The sequence below is a fragment of the Dromiciops gliroides genome, chromosome 4, assembly GCF_019393635.1.
Source record: "Dromiciops gliroides isolate mDroGli1 chromosome 4, mDroGli1.pri, whole genome shotgun sequence".
Classification (NCBI taxonomy): domain Eukaryota; kingdom Metazoa; phylum Chordata; class Mammalia; order Microbiotheria; family Microbiotheriidae; genus Dromiciops; species Dromiciops gliroides.
In genome coordinates, this window is record NC_057864.1 from 469787034 (window position 1) to 469811675 (window position 24642).

Sequence of the window (24642 nt, forward strand, 5' to 3'; positions counted from 1 at the left end):
TGAAGTGCCCAGCACGTAGCAGGCACCGAATAAATGCTTGTTGACTTGATCTGTTACAGCACCTGCCTTACAGGTTGTTGGGAGGATCAAATGAGGAAGCGCCAATAAAAGTGCTTTGCGCATTTTAAAGTGGAATAGAAACGCTACCTATTATTTTATTATTATTTCCCGAATACTTTTTCCAATGTCTTCCCCTCCCCCTCAAGGAGTTCAGAGCAGTGTGCTGTCCTCTCCGGGTAAGTTACAATACTTCTTTCTGTCTTCTTTTCTAGAAAATGAGGGGGTTACGTCAAGTGACCTCTAAGAGTCCTGGCAGCTTTAACATTCACAAAGTCTGGAGTCAGGACCTGGCCTTTTTCTTTTGGGGGGGGAGGTTAGTTCCTGGTCTTTGAGAAGACAAGAGTACACATTTAGGACTGTATTTGCTTTATTGCGAAAGAAAACGATCAAATCCTTTCTCTTCAGTGACCCTCCCTCCCTGTGCCCCCAGGGGCTAGCTTTTCCAATTCTCACCCAAGTTGGCTCACTTGGTTTAAGGTCATTGAACTTCCCTGTTGAGTCCTGTACAAAAAGGAGGTAGAAACCATGCTGTTTCTGACTTTGGGGAAAGAATGCTGTACCGCGCGGTCTGCTGGTCCTCACCAACCAACAGGAGAAGGAGTAGGGTGGTGCTAAGGGAGCCACTCCCTCCAAGAGGCAGGGCTACGGGGTCTCTTCTAAACAGGTTTCAGACCTTCGAGATCCTGGAGGCTTTGGTTTAGGAAGGCATTATGCAAAAATCCCCCAAGCTTGCTCAGCAGATCTGAAATGAGCATTTATTAAAGTCAGCTTTCTCCCAGAAGGGTCATCTTCTTCGGATCCCCAGCATGTGACTGGAAGTCCAGACTGAAGCTTCATTCCTCTGCAGCCGGAAGGATTCACACAGGGGCTTCGGTACTCTGTAAGTCGAGAGGCATGCATGTACTGATCTTCTCTTACAGGACACTGGACTGCACTCATGCCCTCAGATCGACCTGGCTTGGAAATTCTGTAGAGCCAGAAATGAGGGGCAGTGTCTGGGATTTCAGGACTTCCTCCATTCATGAGTGGATCTGTTGATTTCTCCAGCTTGGATTTCTCCTCACTCTGTCTGCCTGTTAATTTCAGGATGAATGAATGATGCAATCCTATGTGAGAGAGCCATCAGCCCACTATGGGGGTGGTGGTGGTGGTGTAAAATCCCTAGAGTCTGGTGCTAAGACTCCGATAATTGAATACCTTGGACTCCCTCCTTCCACCCTATTAGCATTTAAACCGTAGTTTTAATATTTTTGTCCACTGTGGCCATTGGTACAAAAAGTCAACTGGTGGGTTGCACATTCATTCATTCAATGGATAGCATTCTCTTTCCCTTTACTTATGTCTGGGGCAGGAATACTTGTGGGTTGATTAATGTTATGGGAGAGCAAAGAAGAAATTAGTTCGACACCTTGTGTGTTTTATCACAATCCCTAGGTACGTTTTCAGTGTCATAATAAGGAGAGGCTCCCAGTAGAAAGAAGGTTGACTGTGGAGTCTGGAAGACACCGGTTTAGGCTCTGACTTTGACACAAATTAGCAGTGTGCCAACAAATGATTCACTTAATCTCGCTAACCCTATAAATTGTCGGTATGGAGCAACAATAATGACAAAGAGTGCAATCCTGTACAGTTCAAAGCCATCGGGCAAACTGAGAGACAGCAAGGCACTGGGGATGGGGTCTTGTCTGTCATCTGGATGACTTCGGTTCAAATTCTTCCTTCAATACCGGCTGTCATTTCACCTTTTTAATGCCCATTTTCTTGTCTGCAAAATGGTCCCTTTCAACCATAAATGTATAAACCTCTCTGTGAAGTTGGGGAAATGAAAAGGGTGTTTGTTGCAGGTTGAATGTTTCATTAATTCCCTAGGAGATTCTGAAGGATTCTGGGCAGTTAAGCTAGAGTTGAGTAACACCTGGGTCATAGGTACCTCCTGGCAGCTCCAAGACCTCTAAAGCCCACAGTTAAATATAACACTCACTTTGGCTAAAAATTGACAACGCCGGGGGAATGAAAGGACAAAAACAAAACGGGCCCTGCCCTCAGGAAGTTTACAGTCTTTTGCCCTGGTTTGACCAAGGAAGCTTTTCAAGGGCTTCATCAGTAATTCAGAGGGTCTCCTTCCTCAATTCATTTAAATATTATGATCCCCTCACCCCCGGCCCCGCTGGATCTGATTTCCTTTTTTTTTTTTTTTTTTGGCGGGGTGATGGGGGTTAAGTGACTTGCCCAGGGTCACACAGCTAGTAAGTGTCAAGTGTCTGAGGCCAGATTTGAACTCAGGTCCTCCTGAATCCAGGGCCAGTGCTTTATCCACTGCGCCACCTAGCTGCCCTGGATCTGATTTCCAAAGAAATGCCAAGCCTACCAGAAGAACCTAAGTTTTCTGACTTGGAGTTTGTAGCCATTTCTGTTACAGCTCCACTGACCTCTGGACTGTTCTTGGAAAGTCTGAGGCTTCTTTTTGTAGCAACAGCTGGATAATACTATCAATCACTCAATTACTAAGCATTTATTTGACCCTTACTATGGGATCTACCCTCCTGGGACAGTCCTCTTGAAATCTGGGAGTTAGTTATAGCATGGGGAATGCCCTCCACTTAAAGCAGATCTTCAACTTAATGGATAAATACTAGGTTTTTGCCTGAGCCATAGAAAGATGAAGTTACCTACCTAACTTCCCAGAAATGGGCATCAGGAGTAGGATTGGAACTCAGATCTTCCTTACTCCAAGTTTGGCCATTGATAATAATAGCCAGCATTCACATAGCATTTACATTTTTGCACACTGATTCACAAAGATGATCTCATTTGGTCCTAACAACAGCTCTGGGAGGTAGGTGCTATTATTTGCAGCCTCTCAGAGCTTCAAGCCCAAACCATGTGGGGAAGGGCTTCTGCTCAGCCAACTGGAAGGAAGGAAGGAAGGGCATGACTTTAGGCATGGCGGTGTCCCTTTTGGTACACCTTGTTCTCTTACAGGTGAGTACTATTTGTCATACTGAGTCTTCACCTCTCTCACCCCTGTCGTAATAAAGATAAACTAGTGAAGGTGGAAGGCATCATGGGAGAGTGGAGACAGACAGATCTGGGATGGAATCTGTGATCAATAGACATCTAGCCTTGAAGTCAGAAAGACCTGGGTTTGAGCCCTGAAAGAAAGGTCCTGGGTTTGAATACTGTCACCTGTGTGACATCAGGCTAGTGGCATAAGCTCCATGGATCTCCATTTTCCCATCTTTAAAATTGGGGAGTTGGGGGCAGCTAGGTGGCACAGTGGATAAAGCACGGGCCTTGGATTCAGGAGGACCTGAGTTCAAATCTGGCCTCAGACACTTGACCCTTACTAGCTGTGTGATCCTGGGCAAGTCACTTAACCCTCATTGCCTCGCAAAATAAATAAATAAATAATTGTTAAAACTGGGGAGTTGAGGGGCAGCTAGGTGGTACAATGGATAGAGCACCAGATCTGGAGTCAGGAGAACCTGAGTTCAAATCCGGCCTCAGACAATTAGCACATACTAGCTGCGCGACCCTAGGCAAGTCACTTAACCCCAATTGCCTCATTAAAAAAAATTTTTTAAAATAAAATAAAATAGGGGGCGGCTAGGTGGCGCAGTGGATAAAAGCACTGGCCCTGGATTCAGGAGTACCTGAGTTCAAATCTGGCCTCAGACACTTGACACTTAACTAGCTGTGTGACCCTGGGCAAGTCACTTAACCCCCATTGCCCTGCAAAAAAAAAATAATAATAATAAAATAAAATAAAATAGGGGAGTTGGAGTAGTTGACCTTCAAGGTCCTTTTCAAATCTTATCCTGTGAACCTGTCTTCCTGAACTATGGGGTAGGTTGGCTGTCTGTATTGTGGAGGGAGTTTCTATACTGGGAATCACAGATTCTGACTAGTCTTATCCCCTGAACAACCTACTGCCTCACAGGGTTATTGTCTCTAGTCTGATTTCTGGGGAGGGCCCTTAGAACCCCCTTTATTTAAAAAAAAATTTTTTTGTGAGGCAATTGGAGTTAAGTGACTTGCCCAGGGTCACACAGCTAGTAAGTATCAAGTGTCTGAAGCTGGATTTGAACTCAGGTACTCCTGAATCCAGGGCCAGTGCTCTATCCACTGTGCCATTTAGCTGCCCCCTCACAGAGTTATTACGAGGACCAAAGGATAATTCCTTTGTAAACCAGGAAGCCTTTTGGAAATGTGAGCTGTTATTGTTGTTATTCTGGGAAGATTCTGAGCATGTGGGTTTGAGTCCTCCACTGCAGTAGCCACCTGCCAGATGATGCTTTCTGAAGCCCCTTTGAGCTCTAGATTCTATGATCTTGTCCTACTCTGACGCTTTATCTCTACATAAAGCTACATGGCAGGGGCAGCTAGGTGGCGCAGTGGATAAAGCACCAGCCCTGGATTCAGAAGGACCTGAGTTCAAAATCCGACCTCAGACCCTTGACACTTACTAGCTGTGTGACCCTGGGCAAGTCACTTAACCCCAATTGCCTCACTTAAAAAAAAAAAAGCTACCTGGTGTTCTCAGAAGCTATGCTGGCATCGCATAGCTATGAGAGAGTTCTACTAAGCTGGTAGAAAGACTTTGAGGATGGCCCAGCATTGGACCAGCCTGGCTCAAGTTTAGAGTCCTATCCCCGAGGGTTGGCCAGCCAGTCCACAAATGCAGCCCATGGGCCCCTCCACTAAGGTGGCCTACATTATACCCTGGCTTCCATTCCTTCTCTACATGTGGCCCTCCCCGAGACTTCCAGATATTCAAAGATCCAGAGTCCATTCTAACTATACCATTTTCTACCCCTGTGTCCCTCAAAGTGGATCTTAACCATTGGCCTGGGTTGTCCCTTTCCTAATCTAGAGAGCATAGTCTTACTGACCCCCTCCACACACACAGTGAAGTATTGAAGTGTGTGAGGGGTGCTCTGGGCTAAGAAAGGGCAAGAGTTGTATTTACTGAATTGTTTGGTTGACTTCCTTTTGTCTTTTTTTCTTTTTTCACTCTCTCCCTTTCCCTTTCTCTCTCTCTGTCTCTCCCTCCCTTTCTTCCCCCCTCTCCCCCATTCTCCCTCTCAGTTCCTTCTCTCTCCCCCTTTCCCTCTGTCTTTGTCTCCCCTTGACTTGTTTTACCTGATGTCCCCAGGCTTCATCCTTTGTTTTTCCTTCTTTCTCAGTCCCAGCATGTTTACCCTTTTTTCTTGTCTTTTCATCTTTCATGAAGCGCTCATGTTATAACTTCCAGATCTTGGCTATACTGTTTTTTTTTTTTTTTAGTGAGGCAATTGGGGTTAAGTGACTTGCCCAGGGTCACACAGCTAGTTAAGTATTAAGTGTCTGAGGCCGGATTTGAACTCAGGTACTCCTGACTCCAGGGCCGGTGCTCTATCCACTGCGCCATCTAGCTGTCCTTATACTGTCTTTTGCTTGTGCAATAGGCCCCTTCCCAGACTCCAAGATCTTCCTTGGAATTCCACTGAATTTCTTTTCTCATTTCAAAAGGGGACAGGGTTCTTCTCAGCTCTCATTTCTTGCTTTTGGAGTCTATGTAAATGTACATGGAGTGTCTTTTCCTTCTTTCCCCATCTCTTTTCTCAGTCACCCTTCTTCCTATTTTCTTCTTCCTTTGTAACCTGCTTATCATGTACAGGCTACTTTGGGGGTTATACCTGGGCTTTTGCAGAGTGGAAGCAACAGAACAAGACATGCTCTATCTTTGTAGCTCTTGAGCCTCAACCAAATGTTTGAAGGAGGTAGAGTGACTAAGAAAGACCTAGTAATCCAGCCAATTACAGAAGATCCCTTTTTATTTTTTTAACCAAAGGAAACTCCAAATACTGTCAATTGCCTCTTGGACACTTTCCATGAATGAGTCATCCTCAACTCCTCACTCTCACTCATCCCTCATATCCAAATCTCATCTCTTCCCTTCATCCCTCCCTCAGGGCCTCATCACTTCTTGCCTGAACCATCACAGTAGCCTTCTAAATGGCCTCCCTGCCTCTCATCTCTTCCCTTTCCAATCCATTCTCAGTCTAAAGCCCTACCCTCTTTCAATAAACTCCAGTAGTTCCCTGTTACCTCTGGGATAAAATAGGAAGCTATCTAAAGTTTTTTAGGCTTTCCAACTTTCTTCTTCTTCTTCTTTTTTTTTTTGGCGGGGCAATGAAGGTTACGTGACTTGCCCAGGGTCACACAACTAGTAAGTGTCAAGTGTCTGAGGCTGCATTTGAACTCAGGTCCTCCTGAATCCAGGGCCAGTGCTTTATCCACTGCGGCACCTAGCTGCCCCCTCCCCCAACCTTCTTATACTCCTTTCCATGCACTCTGTGACAGTAAGCCTCAAATATTGTCCAGCTTCACATGGGACTTGCTATCTCCCAACTCCGGACCTTTGCCCTGGCTGTTCCCCGTGCTTAGGACACCTTGCCTCCTTCTAGTTTCCCCTGCTTCATTCAAGACTCAGTTCAGGTCTGGTTTGCAGGAGGCCTTTCCCAGCCCCCTAAGCTTCCAGGGCCTTCCCATCTGAGATCTCCTTCTATCCATTGTGTATGTATCTCTACTTAATTACATTCTGTTTCTCTCATTAGAATGTAAACTCCTTGAAGGCAAGTACTCTTTTGACTTTTGTCTTTGCAATCTCCACTTAACAAAATGACCAGCACCTCATGGGTGCTTAATAAATGCTTGTTCATTGACTGAGAAATAGACAGGGGCCATAAAGAAGGTGAATCCATACTATTTTTGTTCTTTCCTTCACTCATCATGATCATACTTTCTTTGTGATCTCTTTCCAGATTGTATTTGTGTTTAGAGAGCTCAGGAAGCCTTTCATAGAGACATTTGGAGCTGGGATTCCATTATCTCCCTCTCTTTCAAAGGAGCTAGCTGTGGAAAGCAAATCCTTTAGAATTCAGCACTGGAGACACGTGAGTCTGGCAGCTTCTGCCTCTTCTTGCTTTTCAAATATCACCTATGTTTAAGTGCTATATGTTCTAAAATAGTGGCTGGCACCTTAACTCAACCAATAAATGTCCATGGCATGTGTAAAATATCTGGTTCCCCCTCAAATGACAATGGGTAGCTAGGAGGGTACAGTCAATAGAGCACCAGCCCTGGAGTCAGGGGGGCCTGAGTTAAAATTTGGCTCAGATACTATCTGTGTGACCTTGGACAAGTCCCTTAACCCTATTTGCCAAATTCTCTGACTCCAGAGGTACAGCTTTTTCCACTGGAAAACACTGCTTCCCCTACCTGTGCCTTGTGCCTTTTCCCTTCCCCCGCCTCAACTGGGATCTTACCCATTTCCCTGAGTCATGCCCTTCTCTGAGGTATAGGGAGCACACTCATGCCCCTGGCGGAAAAACACCCACAGTTTCTTGGCCCAGAGTTTCAACTGGGATTGCTTTTCCCAGGTTGGGGAACAGAGAGCCTCTGGGCATCTCAGGAATGGCAGGAATGGGGGTGGGAAGACTTTGGAAAGATGGGATTGGGGATGAGGCCTTCAGCTCTGAGCCATGGCAGTGGTAATGAGACTCAGAACCAACAAGGGTTGGAGAGTGGGATCAAAGATCTTTGTCACTAAGGAGACCTTCAGACAAACATCCAGCCTCTCTGTGCCTCAGTTTCCTCCTCTGTCAAATGAGGGTGCTGGAGAGGTGATCTGATGCTCTGTGATTCCATTCAGTCTTTTTTAATTTTTAATTTTTAAATTTTTTTTTAGTGAAGCATTTGGGGTTAAGTGACTTGCCCAGGGTCATACAGCTAGTAAGTGTCAAGTGTCTGAGGCCGGATTTGAACTCAGGTACTCCTGACTCCAGAGCCAGTGTTCTATCCACTGCGCCATCTAGCTCCTCCTCCATTCAGTCTTTGACAGATCATTAGTGTATTTACTAGCAGTGTGGTATATTGGGTAGATTGGAATTGGGAAGTTGTTGTTCAGTTGCATCCAACTCTTTGTGACCCCATGTGGGGTTTTCTGGGCAAAGATACTGGAGTGCTTGGCCATTTCCTTCTCTAGCTCATTTGACAGATGAAGAAACTGAGGCAAACAGGGTGAAGTGACTTGCCCAGGGTCACACAGCTAGTAAGCATCTGAGACCAGATTTGAACTCATGAAGATGAGTCTTCCCGACTCCAGGCCCAACGCTATGTGTATTGTGCCATGTCAAAAATATGGCTCCAGAACTTGCCTTTGACACTATAGCTGACTGACCAAGGACAGGTCCCTTAATCTCTCTGAGTCTCAGGCAACTTTCTGAGAGTGTAAATGAAACTCTCTGTAGGTAGAGAGAGTTCTTACACTGACAAAATCTGATGTCTTTTAAGGGCTCACAATGAACACTGAACTATCTGTGGTGTCAGGAAATACTCTCAGCAAAGATGTAATAATACAATGCAATCATGTGGTGGTTTCCACTTAACCAGACGATTTCCATGTAGATGATCTCATATGATCTTTTCAATAAGGAAGTGTGATTATTCCCATTTTACATACGAGGAACCAGAGGCTCATAAAGATTACAGGATATGACCAAAGTCATAGAGCCAGTAGATGATGGAGCTGGGACTAGTTCGGGACCAGTTCTAGATTCTATTCTAGTACCTTTTTTTTGGGGGGGGGAGCAGAGCAATGATGGTTAAGTGACTTGCCCAGGGTCACACAGCTAGTAAGTGTCAAGTGTCTGAGGCCTGATTTGAACTCAGGTCCTCCTGACGCCAGGGCCGGTGCTCTATCCCACTAGTACTTTTTTTACAAAAAGTTTTTTCTTCTTTTTTATGCTTTTCATACTGTTGTTATCGTCTGGTGATAGTGCTCTTAAGACCTCCACGTAGCAAAGGAATGCAGTTAAACAAAAAACAAATCCACCCTTTGACTATGTCTGACAGTATATGCTGCATTATCCCTCTGTAGTCCACCACCTATGGCCACCCATGTTTGTGGATATTGTTCATCACCTCTGCACATCCTGCTTGGCAGTTTAGTATAGGACGAGCTTTTTGGATAATGGTCAGTTATGCCTCAGGACTTCATTGTTCATAGCCCTCTCTTCCTCTTTAAGAGGGATTAATGGTGAGGTGGTTGCCATTGTGCCTAGGGCTATGGTGGCAGTAGGTTCATGCTTTATAGTCACAAAAAACCCACAACCACCTCCCCAAAGCCCTTTAGCTTGTCTGGAACTGGATTATACATCAATAAGTTTGTCTGCTTATTTCTACAAGAACAGACTGACTTTCTTAAATGGATTTTTTACTTCTTTCCTTGCCCATGCATCACTGTGCCTAGTGTTTCCCAAGATGCAGAGTGTTGTGGCAACTTACAGAGCTTATTAGAATTCTGGGCTACTTAAACTATTATATTTTCCATTTTAAAAAAATTAAAATTTTTTTAATGAACAGAAATTATTTTATTTCCTTCCCACACTTCAACTATTTTTTTTAAAGAAAAAGAACAAATTTCTGAATTGGCTATGCCCCCCCAGATATATGTCTCTTTCTACAACCTGGGGTTCAACCTCTGTCTGGCAGGAAGTGGATAAGAGGCTTCAACACTGGTCCTCTGGAATCATGGATGGTCATCACATTGATCAGAGTTCCTACAGCTTTCAGAGCTGTGGGTTTTTACAGTGTTGTTGCTATTGTCTAATTGTTTTGCTGGTTCTGCTCCCTTTAGTGTGAATCAGTTCATAGAAATCTTGCTAGGTTTCTCTGAAACCATCCCCTGCATCATTTCTTATGGCCCAGTGATTTTCCGACACATTCATATGCCATCATTTGTTCAGCCATACCCCTTAGTTTCTAGTTCTTGCTACTGTAAAAAGTGCAAGCTGGTCCACTGTTGGGGTCTCTTTCGGGTTCATCTCAGTACATAGGACTACTCTGGTTCACAAAAGCACCCATCTGTCTTCTCTTGTGCCTCTTCTGCAGACACTTGCAGATCTGGGTTCTGGTCTTCCCTCCAACAATTACCAGCGGAGGGGTCTTAGCAAGTCACTTACTTACCTTCATTTCTCTGGGTCTCAATGATGAAATGGGGGCGATATCACACCTGCCTGTAAGATGGGGGTGATTTCTCTCAGTCTGTATCACCTTTGAGATGTATGGTTCTATTCTAAGTGCCTAGCCTTGTAGGACAAAGGGCAGCAGAGAGGCACATGCCAGACACCAGTCACATGTGATGCATGTAAACAGTTACCAAGGAGAGGAGCAACAGTTACTGAGGAGAAGTGGTATTATCCTTGGAGCACTGAACTGGCCGTGTAGCAAGGGCAAGGGACGGGTGGAACGTGTGCTCCACTGGTATCCACACAACATGAAGGGAACAGGAGGCTTCTGGTACATAGCAGGGACCCTTGTAGTGTATTTAGGAGAAGGCATGGAGGAGAGTCATGTGGGCTGGGTGGAATAGATGGGAGTCAGTAGTCACATTAATATAATATAATACAATATAATATAATACAACATATAATACAATACAATATAATATATAAATATAATTGCATTTATATAATTCTTTAAGGTTTGCAAAACACCATACCTATGTTATCCTAAGGATTTTCTATTGTCTGCAGGTATATATGTACATATTTTTTTTGGTGAGGCAATTGGGGTTAAGTGACTTGCCTAGGGTCACACAGCTAGTAAGTGTTAAGTGTCTGAAGCCGGATTTGAACTCAGGTCCTCCTGAATCCAAGGCCAGTGCTCTATCCACTCTGCCACCTAGCTGCCCCATCTGCAGGTATTTTAAATGAAATTTCTCTATCTCTTCCTGCTGTGGATGGTTGATAATATAAAAAAATGCTGATGACTTATATGTATTTGTTTTATATGCTGAGGAGGCTAGGTGGCTAGTGGATAAAGTGCTGGCCCTGGAGTTAGGAAGACCTGAGTTCAAATTCTGCCTCAGAAAATTAGTAGCTGTGTGACCCCAGGGAAGTCACTTAATTCTGTTTGCCTCAGTTTCCTCATCTGTCAAATGAGCTGGAGAAGGAGATGGCAAACCACTCCAGTATCTTTGCCAAGAAAACTCCAAATGGGGTCACAAAGATTAGGACATGACTAATTGACTAAACAACAACAAACATTTTATATTGTTTGCAGTTGTTTAAATGGAATTTCTCTTTCTACCTGTACATGTGTTATCTCATCTGCTTCTCACAACCATTCTGGGAGGTTGGTACTTGTTATTATCCCCATTTTACAGGTGGAGGAAACTGAGGCTGGAAGAGGTTAAGTGACTTGCCCAGTGACTTTTCACACATCTAGTGTCTAAGGTAGAATTTTAACTCGGGTTTTCCGATGCCCTAACCACTGTGGCACCCAGCAACATCATCTCTAGCAGGAACAAAGACTGTTACAAGAACTTTTGAGTTGGGAAAAATGTTTTACAGTAGGAATTCTAGGCTGTTAAGATGCCCACTGCATCTTCAAGCATGGCTGCCAAAACATGACCCAGATCTAAGCCTAATCGGTCTGCTGGTGATGGGGGACAGAGCCAGCAGAGTGCTATCATCTCTGACTTGGCTGTTTGTGGGGACCTCACCTTTGGCACTCAAACCCAGCTTCCAGAGTCCAGGACCAACCAGTCATATAGATAAGATAACAATGTAAACAACCCCAGTGTTTGTCCACCATTTATCCTGTTAAAAGTCTTCTTAGTGATATCTCCCAATTTATAACGCTCCTTTTGGCTGAAGTTTTGCATTTTTTGTGCAAGTCATGCCCATTCAGAGTTTAAGACTCAGTGGGATCATCACGCTCAGTCCACATTGTCCTATTTAAGTTCTCTCTGACAATCAGCCACAGTCGTCCCTTGCTGAACTTTCAGGTCTTGCAAGATTTTCCACCTACGCAAAAAAGTGGAGCCAAAACCTTGAGCAAATGATTGTGGATTTAATTTCTTCCTGTGCTCAGTACACAGAGAGATGAGATCTCTGAACTGCAGCCTCCACCTATTGGCATCTTGAATGCCAGCCTCCAGGGGCTGCAGAAAACAGGTGTGGACAGCAGGAGCCGTATCACATGTCCCAACCTGAAGATAGGCTGCAGCAAGATGAGATGTGAAGATGACTGTCACAATCACCCACAACTTTATGGCAGCCGTTGAGTGAGACCACACAGCTGCTTGTGTTCCAAAGTTCCTGGAATTTTGAGGGAAATTCTGTCCCTTCAGACTGTAGAGGAAGGAAAATTAGAATAAAACCCTATAATATGGACTTGGCACAAAATCCTTTAAGATCTTTAGAAATTGGGGCAGCTAGGTGGCACAGTGGATAGAGCACCGGCCCTGGAGTCAGGAGGACCTGAGTTCAAATCCGACCTCAGACACTTAACACTTACTAGCTGTGTGACCCTGGGCAAGTCACTTAACCCCAATTGCCTCACTAAAAAAAAAAAAAAGAAAAGAAAAAAAAAAGAATATCTTTAGAAATTAAAAAAAAAGAAGAAGCTTTGAGCCTGGTCAAGCCTTGAGCTTGCTGCCGATGATGTGTTACAGTAGGAATCAATTTCAGAGCCAGCCCTTACGAATGTGTTTTCAACTGCATTTAAAAGGGGACTCATTAGATTAGGATATCTGGTGGACACCTAACACCCTAATGAAGGATACAGTAAGGGCCCCATTAATAATAGCTATTGTTGGGGCAGCTAGGTGGCAAAGTGGGTAAAGCACTAGCCCTGAATTCAGGAGGACCTGAGTTCAAATCCAGCCTCAGACACTTGACATTTAGTAGCTACGTGACCCTGGGCAAGTCATTTAACCCTCATTGCCCCACAAAAAAATCAGAAAAATAAATGAATGAATAAATAAATACATTTAAATAATAGCTACTGTTTATATAGTGCTTACTACGTGCCAGGCACTGTGCTAAGCACTTTACCAATATTATCTCATCTGATCCTCACACCAGCCTTGGGAAGTGTGTGCTGTTATTACCCCTGTTTTATAGTGGAGGAAACCAAGGCAGACAGGTTAAGTGACTTGCCCAGGGTCACTTAGCTAGTAAGTGTCAGAGGCTGAATTTGAATTCATTTCCTTCTCCAACTCATTTTACAGATGAGGAACTGAGGCTAACAGGGTTAAATGACTTGCCCAGGGTCACCCAGCTAGCAAATGCCTGAGGCTGAATTTGAACTCAGGTCTTCCAGACTCTAGACCTGGCACTTAATCCATGGCACTACCTCCTCGTTTCTCTTTTTTTTTTACTGTTGTCTACTAATATCTCAGACCGGTGCTTTGCACATAGTAGATACTTACTAAATGTCTGTTGGTTTGAATCAGATTGCTTATATCTCTCACCCTTTTCTTAAATGCCTTGTTTTGTCTTGCAGAAGGAGAATTCTCTAAAGGATGGTCTCCCACTCGGAGCTGAGGGAAATTTTCTGCTCTGCCGATGCTGTCTGTTTTGACGTTGACAGCACGGTCATCAGAGAAGAAGGAATTGACGAGCTGGCCAAGTTCTGCGGTGTTGGGGATGCTGTGTCAGAAATGTATGAATAATTAAACACTGGGTCTCTCTTCGGTCGGCTGAGCACTAGAGAATCACTAGGGGAGGCTAGATAGGAGTCAAAGTGCACCAACTTCGCTTGTGGGCTTGCCCACATGGACATGGCTCAGTGGCTTCACCTCCCTCTGAGCCTCCATTTTCCCATCTCTGAAATAGGGACTTTTCCGGGGCTGAATCTAAAGGCATCTACAAAGACCCAATAGCCACTGGGTGCTCCTCAGATACAAGGGCCCTGAGTTAGGTTATACTATGGAAAGGGCTGGAGTCAGTGGTCCACTCACAGGATGATCTTGATTCAGGAGGTGATACACATTTGTGTCAGAATATTCAGACAGATTGGTAAACTGACTCACTCAGAGAGTCACCTTCCTCCCCAGGTTGCGACAGCTTTCTCTGGGACCTACTCTCAGCCTCCATAATTATCCATTTTGGGGCCCCTGGGAACAAAGGTCATTCCAAATGCCCTGCAGCACTGTGGAGTTTCCAGGGAACACCTCTCCATCATCCAGCCTTCCTGTACTGCTTTCTTTAATACCCTGGATTGGACTTCTGCCATTGTCAGGTCAGACACAGGGGAAAGCTCGTCTGCCCTTCTGCTAGAAGCTTGCTCTGTCTTTTGACCCTTCCCCAGCTCCCCCAAGCAGCTAGCTCCCAAGTAAGAGACAGCTGTTTAGGCAGTGGGGATTTCTCAGGCCCCCAGGCTGGGCCTCTGGAGAGCCCAAGCCCATGATGTAGAGTAGGCCAGTGCATACGACTCGGAGTCAGTTCTTTAACAGTTGACTTGACGTGGCCTCATCCATCTGGTGCTGTGGTGTGGCTGGACAGGGGAATGTGGTCTGCATTGATTTGTTGAATCTCCTTCTCAGGACCCGAAGAGCCATGGGCGGGGCGGTGACGTTCAAGTCAGCCTTAACAGAGCGATTAGCACTGATCCAGCCGTCCAGAGAACAGGTGCAGAAACTCCTGTCAGACCACCCACCACACCTCACTCCTGGGATCAGGTAGGAGGAATCCTCACTTCCCAGTGCTTTACAAACATCCTACGTATGGGTTCTCTCAGTTGAGGCCCATGAAGGACCCACTCGTCCATCCTTCAGAAAGATAGAAGGGCTCAAACTGGAGTCGTGGGGCCTGGGTTCAAAACTTGGTTCTGCCATTTACTACCTGTGACCTTGGACAAGTCATTCACCTTTCTTGGCCTTAGTTTCCTCCTCTATAAAATGGGAACACTGGGCTTAATACCTTCTGGAAGGTCCCTTCCAGCTCTGAATCTATGCTCCTTTGCTGATAATTGATAGCCTTCATTTGATACTTCAGGGCAGCTAGGGGGCGCCATAGTGCATAGAGCACCAGGCCTGGATTCAGGAAGACTCCTTCCTGAGTTCAAATCCAGCCTCAAACACTTAGTAGCTGTGTGACCCTGGGCAAGTCACTTCACCCTATTTGCCTCAGTTTCCTCATCTGTCAAATGATCTAGAGAAGGAGATGGCAAAACATTCCACTATCTTTGCCAAGAAAAGCCCAAATAAGGTCAAGAAGCATTGATGATGACTGAAAAACAACTAAACAATAAGAACAACTTGACATTTTATACAAATACTGCTTTAGACTGAGGCAATTAGGTAGTACTATGCATAGATAGACCGGCAGACCTGCCACTGGGAAGACCTGAGTTCAAATCCGTTCTCAGACACTTATTAGTTGTGTGCCCCTGAACAAGTCATTTAACTTCTGTCTTCTTCAGTTTTCTCAATTGTAAAATGGGATAATAATAGCATCTACCTCCCAGAGTTGTTATGAGGATTAAATGAGATAATATTTGTGAAGTCCGTAGCATAGTTCCAGGCACATAGTAGGTGCTATGTAAATGTTAACTTGTACTAGTAGTGGTGGTGGTAGTAGTGGTACTCGTAGTAGCAGTAGTGGTGGCAGCACTAGTAGTGATAGTGGTTGTAGTATGGTGGTGGTGGTAAGTGGCGGTATCATTTAATCTCTCTTCTGTGTGAGCCTTGAGTCTCCAGATGGATTGTATGCTCCTTGAAGGCAGGGATGGTGCTTTCCATTTCTCTGGATGCAGACTGTACTTGTGAGGTCAATCATCCTTGTCTTGTCAAGAGAACAGGAGGAAGGTGCTTAGAATGTTGGGTTGGGGGCAGCTAGGTGGTGCAGTGGATAAAGCACCGACCCTGGATTCAGGAGGACCTGAGTTCAAATCCAGTCTCAGACACTTGACACTTGCTAGCTGTGTGATTCTGGGCAAGTCACTTAAGCCCCATTGCCCCTCCCCCCCAAAAAAAAGAATGTTGGGTGGATGGGACAAGATTTGCAGGGAAAGTACAGGGATGGTTGGATTCCCATGTACCCACACCCATGCACTCACAGATCTAGTGGAGCAGGCTGTACATCATTGTAAGCACTCAGTCAGTTTATCTTTTTTTTTTTTTTTTTTGCAGGGCAAAGAGGGTTAAGTGACTTGCTTAGGGTCACACAGCTAGTAAGTGTCAAGTGTCTGAGGTTGGATTTGAACTCAGGTCCTCCTGACTCCAGGGCTGATGCTTTATCCACTGCACCAGCTAGCTGCCCCTCAGTCAGTTATTCTTGACCAATCGATTTCCATAGCCTAATGAATCACCATTTTCATGGAATAGTCTTGATTCATGTCTAAGTTGACAGAAGAGGGATGCTGGAGCATCATTAGGCACAACCATTTTGTGACAGCTTCCTGATTAATGAAGACTCAGAGTGGGGAGTGCCACACCAGACCCCAGGGCCATTGATAATTCTGTTACTATATTGAATTCACTCTATCCTTCCAACAATGCAGATTGTGGACCATCCTTGCCTGTGCCACTCATAAGGTCACTCACTAAAACTGATAGGAGAGGTACTGGTCCTGTGATTTCATTGGTATAGGGAACTCTCAGGTGAGCAAACTCCCTCCACCAATGCAGGCCAGTGCCCTCTCTGCAACTTACAATGTTGCCTGAGTGTAACATACTGAGTTGTCTGAATGGTTAAGTGACTTACCCGGGCCCCCATGACTTGTACCCAGGTCTTCTTGGCTTTGAGGGCAACTCCCTATCCACTTCGCCAAACCACCTCTCTCTTAAGATGGGTATTATCAACAATACGGTTAAAATAATAACTGTTTCCTAAAGTGAGGAGGTGAGGGGGCAGGGTTGGAAACTTTTCCACCGCCTGGAACAGGAATACACAGGGTTGGAACTCCCTCATTGTGGTTTTAAGACTGGATGTCACACTAGAGTTTTGTTGAAAAGCTTTTAAAAATATGTTAGTACAATTAAAATATTAGAGGAGAATTGTAAGACTTGGCGCTGGAACTTGGGACCTTTGTGGTTATTTCATCTAACAACTCCCATTTAAAAAAATTTGTATTTTTTTTCAATTTTTTGTGAGGCAATAAGGGTTAAGTGACTTGCCCAGGGTCACACAGCTAGTACATGCCTGAGGCCGGATTTGAACTCAGGTCCTCCTTAATCCAGAGCTGATGCTTTATCCGCTGTGCCACTTAGCTGCCCCAACACCTCCCATTTTATAGAAGGGACTGAGATCATACAGGTAGTAAGCAATAAATGCAGGATTCAAATTTGGGTCTTGGGTCCCCAATCTCCAACATCCTTTTTTTGTGCATCACATTGGAAATTTTGCTACTGTTGGTTACTCTAACGATGATAATGATGTCTTTCTCTATTGATGTAGACTGGCACCTGCTCTTCAGTTAAAACTTTCCTTGGGTCTTTGTTGTTGTTGTTGAGTCAGTTTTCTTTAGTTTTGTCCAACTCTCTGTGACCGCATTTGGGGCTTTCTTGGCAAAGCTACTGGCATGGTTTGCCATTTCCTTCTCTAAATCATTTGATAGATGAGGAAACTGAGGCAAATAGGGTTAAGTGACTTGCCAAGGTCACACAGATAGTAATTGTCAGAGGCCAAATTTGAACTCAAGTCTCCCTGATTGCAGACCCAGGGATCTATCCACTGAGCCACCTTCATGCCTTTTTCAGCTACCTTATGTACAATATGGAGCTAAACTTAGGCTCAAATGTTTTGTTATAGGTAGGTGGTGCAGTGGATAGAGTGCCAGGCTTAGAATCATCTTCCTGAGTTCAGGTGTCCTCAGACACTCATTATCTGTGTGACCCTGGGCAAGTCATTTCACAGTTTGCCTCAATTTCCTCATCTGTCAAATGAGCTGGAGAAGGAAATGGCAAACCATGCCAGTAGCTTTGCCAAGAAAACTCCGAAAGGGTTCATGGAGAGTTGGACATGACTGAAACAGTAGAAAAAGGAAATTACACCATAGATATGTCATATTTATAAAAACCTTATTTTCTTGAAGTTAGTGATTGCTCTAACCAAACCAGGAGAATTAAGAAGCCACGAACCTAAGCAAAAGCCCTAATATGAGATACAAATGTATTTCTGGGGCCCGTCTTTCATGGGCTTCCCTTTGTTCCTTCTCTTTGCTGATTTAATTTCCATCACCCCTAGGGAGCTGGTGAGTCGCTTACAGCAGCGGAATGTTCAGGTCTTCCTAATATCTGGCGGGTTCAGGAGCATCGTAGAACACGTCGCTTCAAAGCTCAATATTCCCACCACCAATGTCTTTGCCAATAGGCTAAAGTTCTATTTCAATGGTAAGTGTCCATTTGGGATACTCTTCTTTCTCATCAATTTCTGTTTCACTGATACAGACTGTTCAGATAAAGGGGTCACTGGGGATGGGCCCAGGCTGTGGGAATAGTTTAAGGAACAAAAAAGGGTCTCCCCCTACATACTGAGACAAGTCAACCTCGCTAGGCTTCATTTTCCTCACCTTTAAAATGAAGGGTTGGACAAGATGGCATCTGAGAGCCCTTTAGTCTTTAGGTCTGTGACCCTATGTGTATTGGCTCCGAGGTCAGCAGTGACCATCATATCTTTGCCCATCTATTAGTATTTGGTAAAATGCCTCCGTTTTCACAGATAGGCTTTTTTCCCAAGGGATCTATGAAGCTGTCTTCTGAGCACTTTCATTCATTTGATTCCCATTAGGTCATGGATTCTTAACCTGGGGTCCATGAATTTGGGTCTTAGGACTCTGCTGAATGAGCCTGGTTACCTCTAGAAGTCTCAAAACAAAATTGGTTGAGTGGGGGAGAAGCGAGAAGGAGGAAGAGAATTTGTAACTCAAAAAAATGTCTTAAATAAATGTTAAAAATATATTTTTGAGGGGGAGGGGGTCCAGATGTGTGATCCCATTCACATGCCATCAAGGCCTTTGGTGATGGGGCAGCCAGGTGGCACAGTGGATAGAGCACCGGCCCTGGAGTCAGGAGTACCTGAGTTCAAATCCGGCCTCAGACACTTACTAGCTGTGCGACCCTGGGCAAGTCACTTAACCCCAATTGCCTCACTTTAAAAAAAAAAAAAGGCCTTTGGTGAGAGTGGGCTAGGCAGAAGGTATTGTACAATCCAATGGGACATTTCCAAGAAGAAGGAGAGTCCCTACTGTTGGCAAGATAGTAAAGACAGCCTTTTGTGAGAACCTTGGGCTTCTCCAGCCCCCATGACCAGCTCCCCATGGGCTTCCTGGGGAGTCCAAGAAGAGCTCCAAAATCCTCCTTTCCTTCTCTTTTTACTCTCCAATCAATCAATCAATCAATCAATCATCAATCAACAAGCATTTATTAAGCACCTACTATACGCCAGACACTGTGTCAGGCACTGGGGATGCTAATGCAAAACTGAGACAGTCTCTACTCTCAAGGAAATAACAGGGAAGATAATGAGGACATGTGTGAGTAAAGACAGAAGAAATATCTAAGGAGAGGCTAAAAGGAACCAACAACTGAGGGGGGAGGGGTGGCTGGTGAAAGTTGGGATTCTCAGAGATGGAGGGGAGGAGGGCAGGCCTTTCAGGTCATAGGGCCTTTGGGTAGGGCAAGAAAGCCTGCGGGCTGGATTGTAGACTGCATGATAGGAAGCAATGTTTAATGAGTTTGATAATAATAATGGCAGTGAGTTGTGAAGTGCCTTAAACGCCCAACAGAAAAGCTGATATTTGAACCTAGAGGTAATAGGGAGCCACAGACGTTTATTATTATTCCACCCTCCTGGTACATTTGTAATATGGAAGGAAGGAATCTTTAATCTATCACTGTTCTTTCCAGGTGAATATGCTGGCTTTGACGAGAGCCAACCAACGGCTGAGTCTGGTGGGAAGGGCAAGGTGATTGGACTCCTGAAGGAACGGTTTCATTTTGAGAAAATTGTCATGATTGGAGATGGAGCCACCGACATGGAAGCTTGTCCTCCTGCTGTGAGTTCTGCAGATGTTAATGCTTGTCCTTTATTAGCAAACAAAATCAGAGGCGTGAGAAGGTCTTTTCTCCCTACATCTACAGGGGCACGGGCATAGGCTTTGGAACCAGAGTCCTGTCTCTGTGACTTACAGCCTGTGTGGCCCCAGGCAGGCCACTTTCATCTGGCTCCTCAGCTAGAAAATAAGGGGGTTGAACTAGATGGTTCCTGAGGTCCCTGCCGGCTTTTTTTTTTTCAAGGCAATGGGGGTTAAGTGACTTGCCCAGGGTCACACAGCTAGTAAGTGTCAAGTGTCTGAGGCCCGATTTGAACTCAGGTCCTCCTGAATCCAGGGCTGGTGCTCTATCCACTGCGCCACCTAGCCTCCCCCTCCCTACCAGCTTTAAATCTATGATCCCAGAGGGTCCATCTCTGCCACTGCAGAGACCAGGGAACTGAGGCTCAGAGAGGTGACTACCCCATGGCAAGACTCATTCCCTTACAGCTTTTGGTCCTTGTCATCTTCTGCTCCCATGTACGGTCAGGGAAGAGAATGGAGCATGTGGATCACAGAATCATAGTTTTAATTGTTGGTTTTTAAATTTTTTTTTTTATTTTTTAGTGAGGCAATTGGGGTTAAGTGACTTGCCCAGGGTCACACAGCTAGTAAGTGTTAAGTGTACAAGGCCGGATTTGAACTCAGGTCCTCCTGACTCCAAGGCCGGTGAGAATCATGGTTTTAGAGCTTGACGGGACCTCTCATTTTATAGATGAGGAAACCGAGACCCAGAGACCTTTGAAGTGGGATTTGAACTTTGGTCTTCCTAACTCCAAGTTCAATACCTTGTCTCAAAATACTGAGTTTGGAAAAATAACTTGAGGCAAATGTATGGATGAACCACAGAATTTGAATTTTATCCTCTAATTCCAAATTCAGTGCTCTCCTTTTTTTTTTTTTTGAGTGGGGCAATGAGGAGTAAGTGACTTGCCCAGGGTCACACAGCTAGTAAGTGTCAAGTGTCTGAGGCCAGATTTTAATTCAGGTCCTCCTGAATCCAGGGCTGGTGCTTTATCCACTGGGCCACCTAGCTGCCCCCTCAGTACTCTCTTAAAAAAAAAACCCCAAACCATTGATAGTTTTTAATCGCTTACATCACCATTGACTCCACAAAGTACTTTGCACCTCATAGGCATTTAAGAAAATGTTTGTTCAATTGAATTAACTCCTGTAGATAATGGGGAGCCTTTGGTTGGTTTTAAAAATGAGAGTAGGGGGCAGCTAGATGGCGCAGTGATCAAGCACCGGCCCTGAAATCAAGAGTACCTGAGTTCAAATCTGGCCTCAGACACTTGACACTAGCTGTGTGACCCTGGGCAAGTCACTTAACCCTCATTGCCCTGAAAAAAAAAAAAGAGAGTAAAGATAAAAATGATGCATTTGGGTAGATTAATCTGACTGACTTAAGGATGGATAGAATGAAGAAAGGAAATAAATGTTTATTAAGTGCCTACTATGTGTCGGGAACTTGGTAAACTCTTCCCTTATGTTATCTCAGGGAGAGGCTGTAGGCAATTGGTCAGCCATCACAGTAATAATCCTGCTGTGGTGGTAAAAGCAAAGTCCTTGTTGGCAAGAAGCAAGAAGGGGAAGAAAGGGAAGGGACTTTTTAGAAAGTTGTGTGTGGCTTTTTTTTGTTGTTTTGTTTTTGGCAGGGCAATGAGGATTAAGTGACTTGCCCAGGGTCACACAGCTAGTGTCAAGCGTCTGAGGCTAGATTTGAACTCAGGTCCTCCTGAATCCAGGGCCAGTGCTCTATCCACTGTGTCACCTAGCTGCCCCCAGAAAGTTGTGTGTTTTACACCATGTCTATACGCACTGGTATAGACATGAGAAAGGGAGAGGGATCTGACGACTTTCAAAGATTATCACTTTTGTTTTATTGAAGCACTTTGGGTTTTATTGAAGCACAGGCTCTTCCCAACAAATACCCCAACAAGCCTCCCTAGACAGGTACCTTCCCAGAACAATCATTAAGCAAAATTGTCTTTCATCCTGATCGGTTGCACCTGAGAGCATGAATCAGATTCCACTTTCCTGATTGACTGACGGAGAAGAGAAAGGCTGGATGCTTTACTTCCGATAGTCCACTGCCAACATCGGACTAATGTCTGCCCCAGTTCTGCTGCCTTTTCATGAGGGCAATATTTGCATGTAATCATTGTGTAATTGTTCGACAAGCTCTGCTTCTCTTACTCTAAAGACAATTAACTGAGAATAACATCAATGAGGGCACATTCTCTAAAAAATGTCATTGTACTGATCATGCCTGGAGCTTGCTGAGCCTCCCCCTTGAGAGGTGGGGGCGCTTGCTGCCCGCAGGAGTCTGGATCAATTTCCTCCCCCAGCTCCTCCAGGCCTCACTGGTCTCTATTTGAATTTCTGTCTGTACCACCTTATTAAGCACTTGGCCCTCTCCAGTCTTGGCAACATGTCAGAGACCTGTGAATTTAATAGAGTGGGGACTTCCTTCCTCCACCAACTGGTTTATTCCTCAGTGGATAGTTGGTATGGGAAATTGTCTCCGATTCAGAGAACTTAAGTGGTCTACCCAGAGTCATCCCGTTCTTGAAGCCAGGTGCTGCTTTCTATTCTCTGTGACCTCGGTCTCACCTTCCTTGTTAGATCATAAGCTGTTTGAGGGCAGGTCCTAACACACTATTTACTCAATGGATTGATTAGTATGGAGGTTCAAGATGAGGTACAGAGGAATGGTTCTCTTTGCTGAACTGGCTCTAAGATCTATTGGGGGAAAGCCTTCATTAGAATGGAAGTTCGAGGGCAGCTAGGTGGCGCAGTGGATAAAGCACTGGACCTGGATTCAGGAGGACCTGAGTTCCGATCCGGTCTCAGACACTTAATGCTTACTAGCTGTGTGACCCTGGGCAAGTCACTTGACCCCCAATTGCCTCACTTAAAAAAAAAAAAGAATGGAAGTTCGATCCTGGTAGGTACTATGTTTTTCTTTTTCTTTACTTTTCGAGCAGTTAGGTTCCAGGCACATAGTAGGAGCCTAATAAATGCTTGTTGACTCAGGACAAGTGGGTGGTTCCCTCCCTACCCTCCCCCTCCCCAATTTATGATTTATACTTTCAGGCTCAACACCTGTGGCTGCATAATTTTCTTCTGATGTTTTTGATTCCTTTTTTCCCCCTTTTAGGATATTTTCATAGGCTTCGGGGGAAATGTGATCAGGCAACAAGTGAAGGACAAGGCCAAGTGGTATATCACTGACTTTGGGGAGCTTCTTCAAGAACTGGAAAAGTGACGTCTGATTTAAAATAGATGAAATAAATAGGCACATATGTTTTATTAGCATTTCCAGATTAATTAAAGAGAACATTTATGCGGCTCGATAGTGTTGGCTTACATTTACCCATTGCCTTTTTTACATGCCCCAATTTGGTGTTGGTCCCTCTGCTGTGCTTTCGGGTTAACTAGAGACTGCTTCCTCACTGCTGACCACTGAAGCTCACGGTTTAAGGTCAGCTGAAAGCATTCCTCCTTGCTTGACCTTTGAGTAGAACACTAAGCCACGGGTGGAAGTCCCCTCTCCCCCATAGGAATGTGTCATATGTGGGATGGTACAAAGGTCTCATTTACAGAACCCTAGAACACCAAACAGAATTTTTGGTGTCTCAAAACAAAATTGTTTGTCCTTAAAGATCAAATGAAGAAAAAAATGCTACTAATTCCACAGGAAGATTGGCAGGTTCTCCTCTCCCTATTGAAGTCAGAAATAATTCTCAACAAGTGCTATGCAAACAATTGCAAAAGTACACCTGTAAAGTTGTGAAAGTTACAACGTTTGTTTTAGTTCTCAGCAGGGCTTAGCAAGAGATACTTCCAAATGTGACTTGAAAACACCAGGTCTCTCTATCTCTTCCCTGTTTTCCAAATTTAGTGGGGAAAAGGAGGTTGCTGGGGCAAGAAGCACGCTATAGACACATTTGAGACTTGAAGAGGGATTTTCCAATGGGAACTTATTCGCAAAACTTACAGGCAAGTGACTGACTGGACAAATGCTTTTCAGAATTTGAGTCTCTGCAGCACTTTAAGGGGCATGTGAAGCAGGGTTGGCAAACTCTTCTATCAGGCTGCAAATAACTAAGCAGTTGTTCGCTCCCGGTGAATTGGCAGCTGTCCATGAACCTGTCTTGTTCAGCCTCCATTTTTAGGAGTGCCATGCACAGGACTTGGGCAGACATATTAAAGTTTCTAACTTAAGTTCAGAGAATAGTCTTGAAAACTTTTTAATATTTGAATTAAACACATACAGATACACACAGACACACACAGATACACACACAGTGTTCCCTTCCTTGCAGGACAAAGAGATGATCTTTATAAAAGCAAAAGATTATTAAAATGCTTAAGAGGTCTCAGGCCTCTTTACCCATGAGGAGAAAGCTCACCAAATCTAGCCCTCCACAGATCAGTGATTTGAATAGCAACTGTGACAAGGAAAGGCTGATTCTGGCTCAGATCTGTCTAATCAGCTGGGAAATGTCCCCTTGTCCCCAATAAAACAATTGTCCCTCTTCCCAGAAGGCTTCTCAGCTCTTAAGGAGCTGTGGGAAAAACCCAACAAACCATCCCCCACACAATGGTTCCTTTATGTGTGTGCTGGAGGGGGTGAGTTTAAATTTAAGCAATGGAGGACTGGCATCCTGGGCGCCCTCTAGTCCTGCACACTGTAGAAACTTATCT

The 24642-nt window shown here is 44.7% G+C and overlaps 1 protein-coding gene across 2 annotated transcripts; it reads left to right on the plus strand.

Annotated features, from left to right (window-relative positions):
• Window positions 1–637: 637 nt before the first annotated feature.
• On the plus strand, window positions 638–23286 carry PSPH (phosphoserine phosphatase). 2 transcript variants are annotated; one of them, XM_044000601.1, is made up of 7 exons: window positions 640–940; window positions 6867–6998; window positions 13399–13557; window positions 14441–14575; window positions 18084–18229; window positions 19745–19893; window positions 23093–23286. In XM_044000601.1, exons 3-7 carry the CDS (start codon window positions 13418–13420, stop codon window positions 23198–23200), a joined length of 678 nt encoding a protein of 225 aa, XP_043856536.1. In that variant the 5' UTR covers window positions 640–940; window positions 6867–6998; window positions 13399–13417; the 3' UTR covers window positions 23201–23286. The 2 variants fall into 2 exon arrangements, with proteins under 2 accessions (XP_043856537.1, XP_043856536.1); XM_044000602.1 differs by lacking the exon at window positions 6867–6998 and having other exon boundaries at window positions 638–940.
• The last annotated feature ends 1356 nt before the right edge of the window (window positions 23287–24642 follow it).

Coding starts and splice junctions, on each gene's coding strand:
- PSPH (XM_044000602.1), top strand. CDS start 13,418: ATGGTCTCCCACTCGGAGCTGAGGGAAATTTTCTGCTCTGCCGATGCT. Junction 18,230..19,744: donor GCTAAAGTTCTATTTCAATG/GTAAGTGTCCAT, acceptor TGTTCTTTCCAG/GTGAATATGCTGGCTTTGAC. Junction 19,894..23,092: donor TGGAAGCTTGTCCTCCTGCT/GTGAGTTCTGCA, acceptor TCCCCCTTTTAG/GATATTTTCATAGGCTTCGG.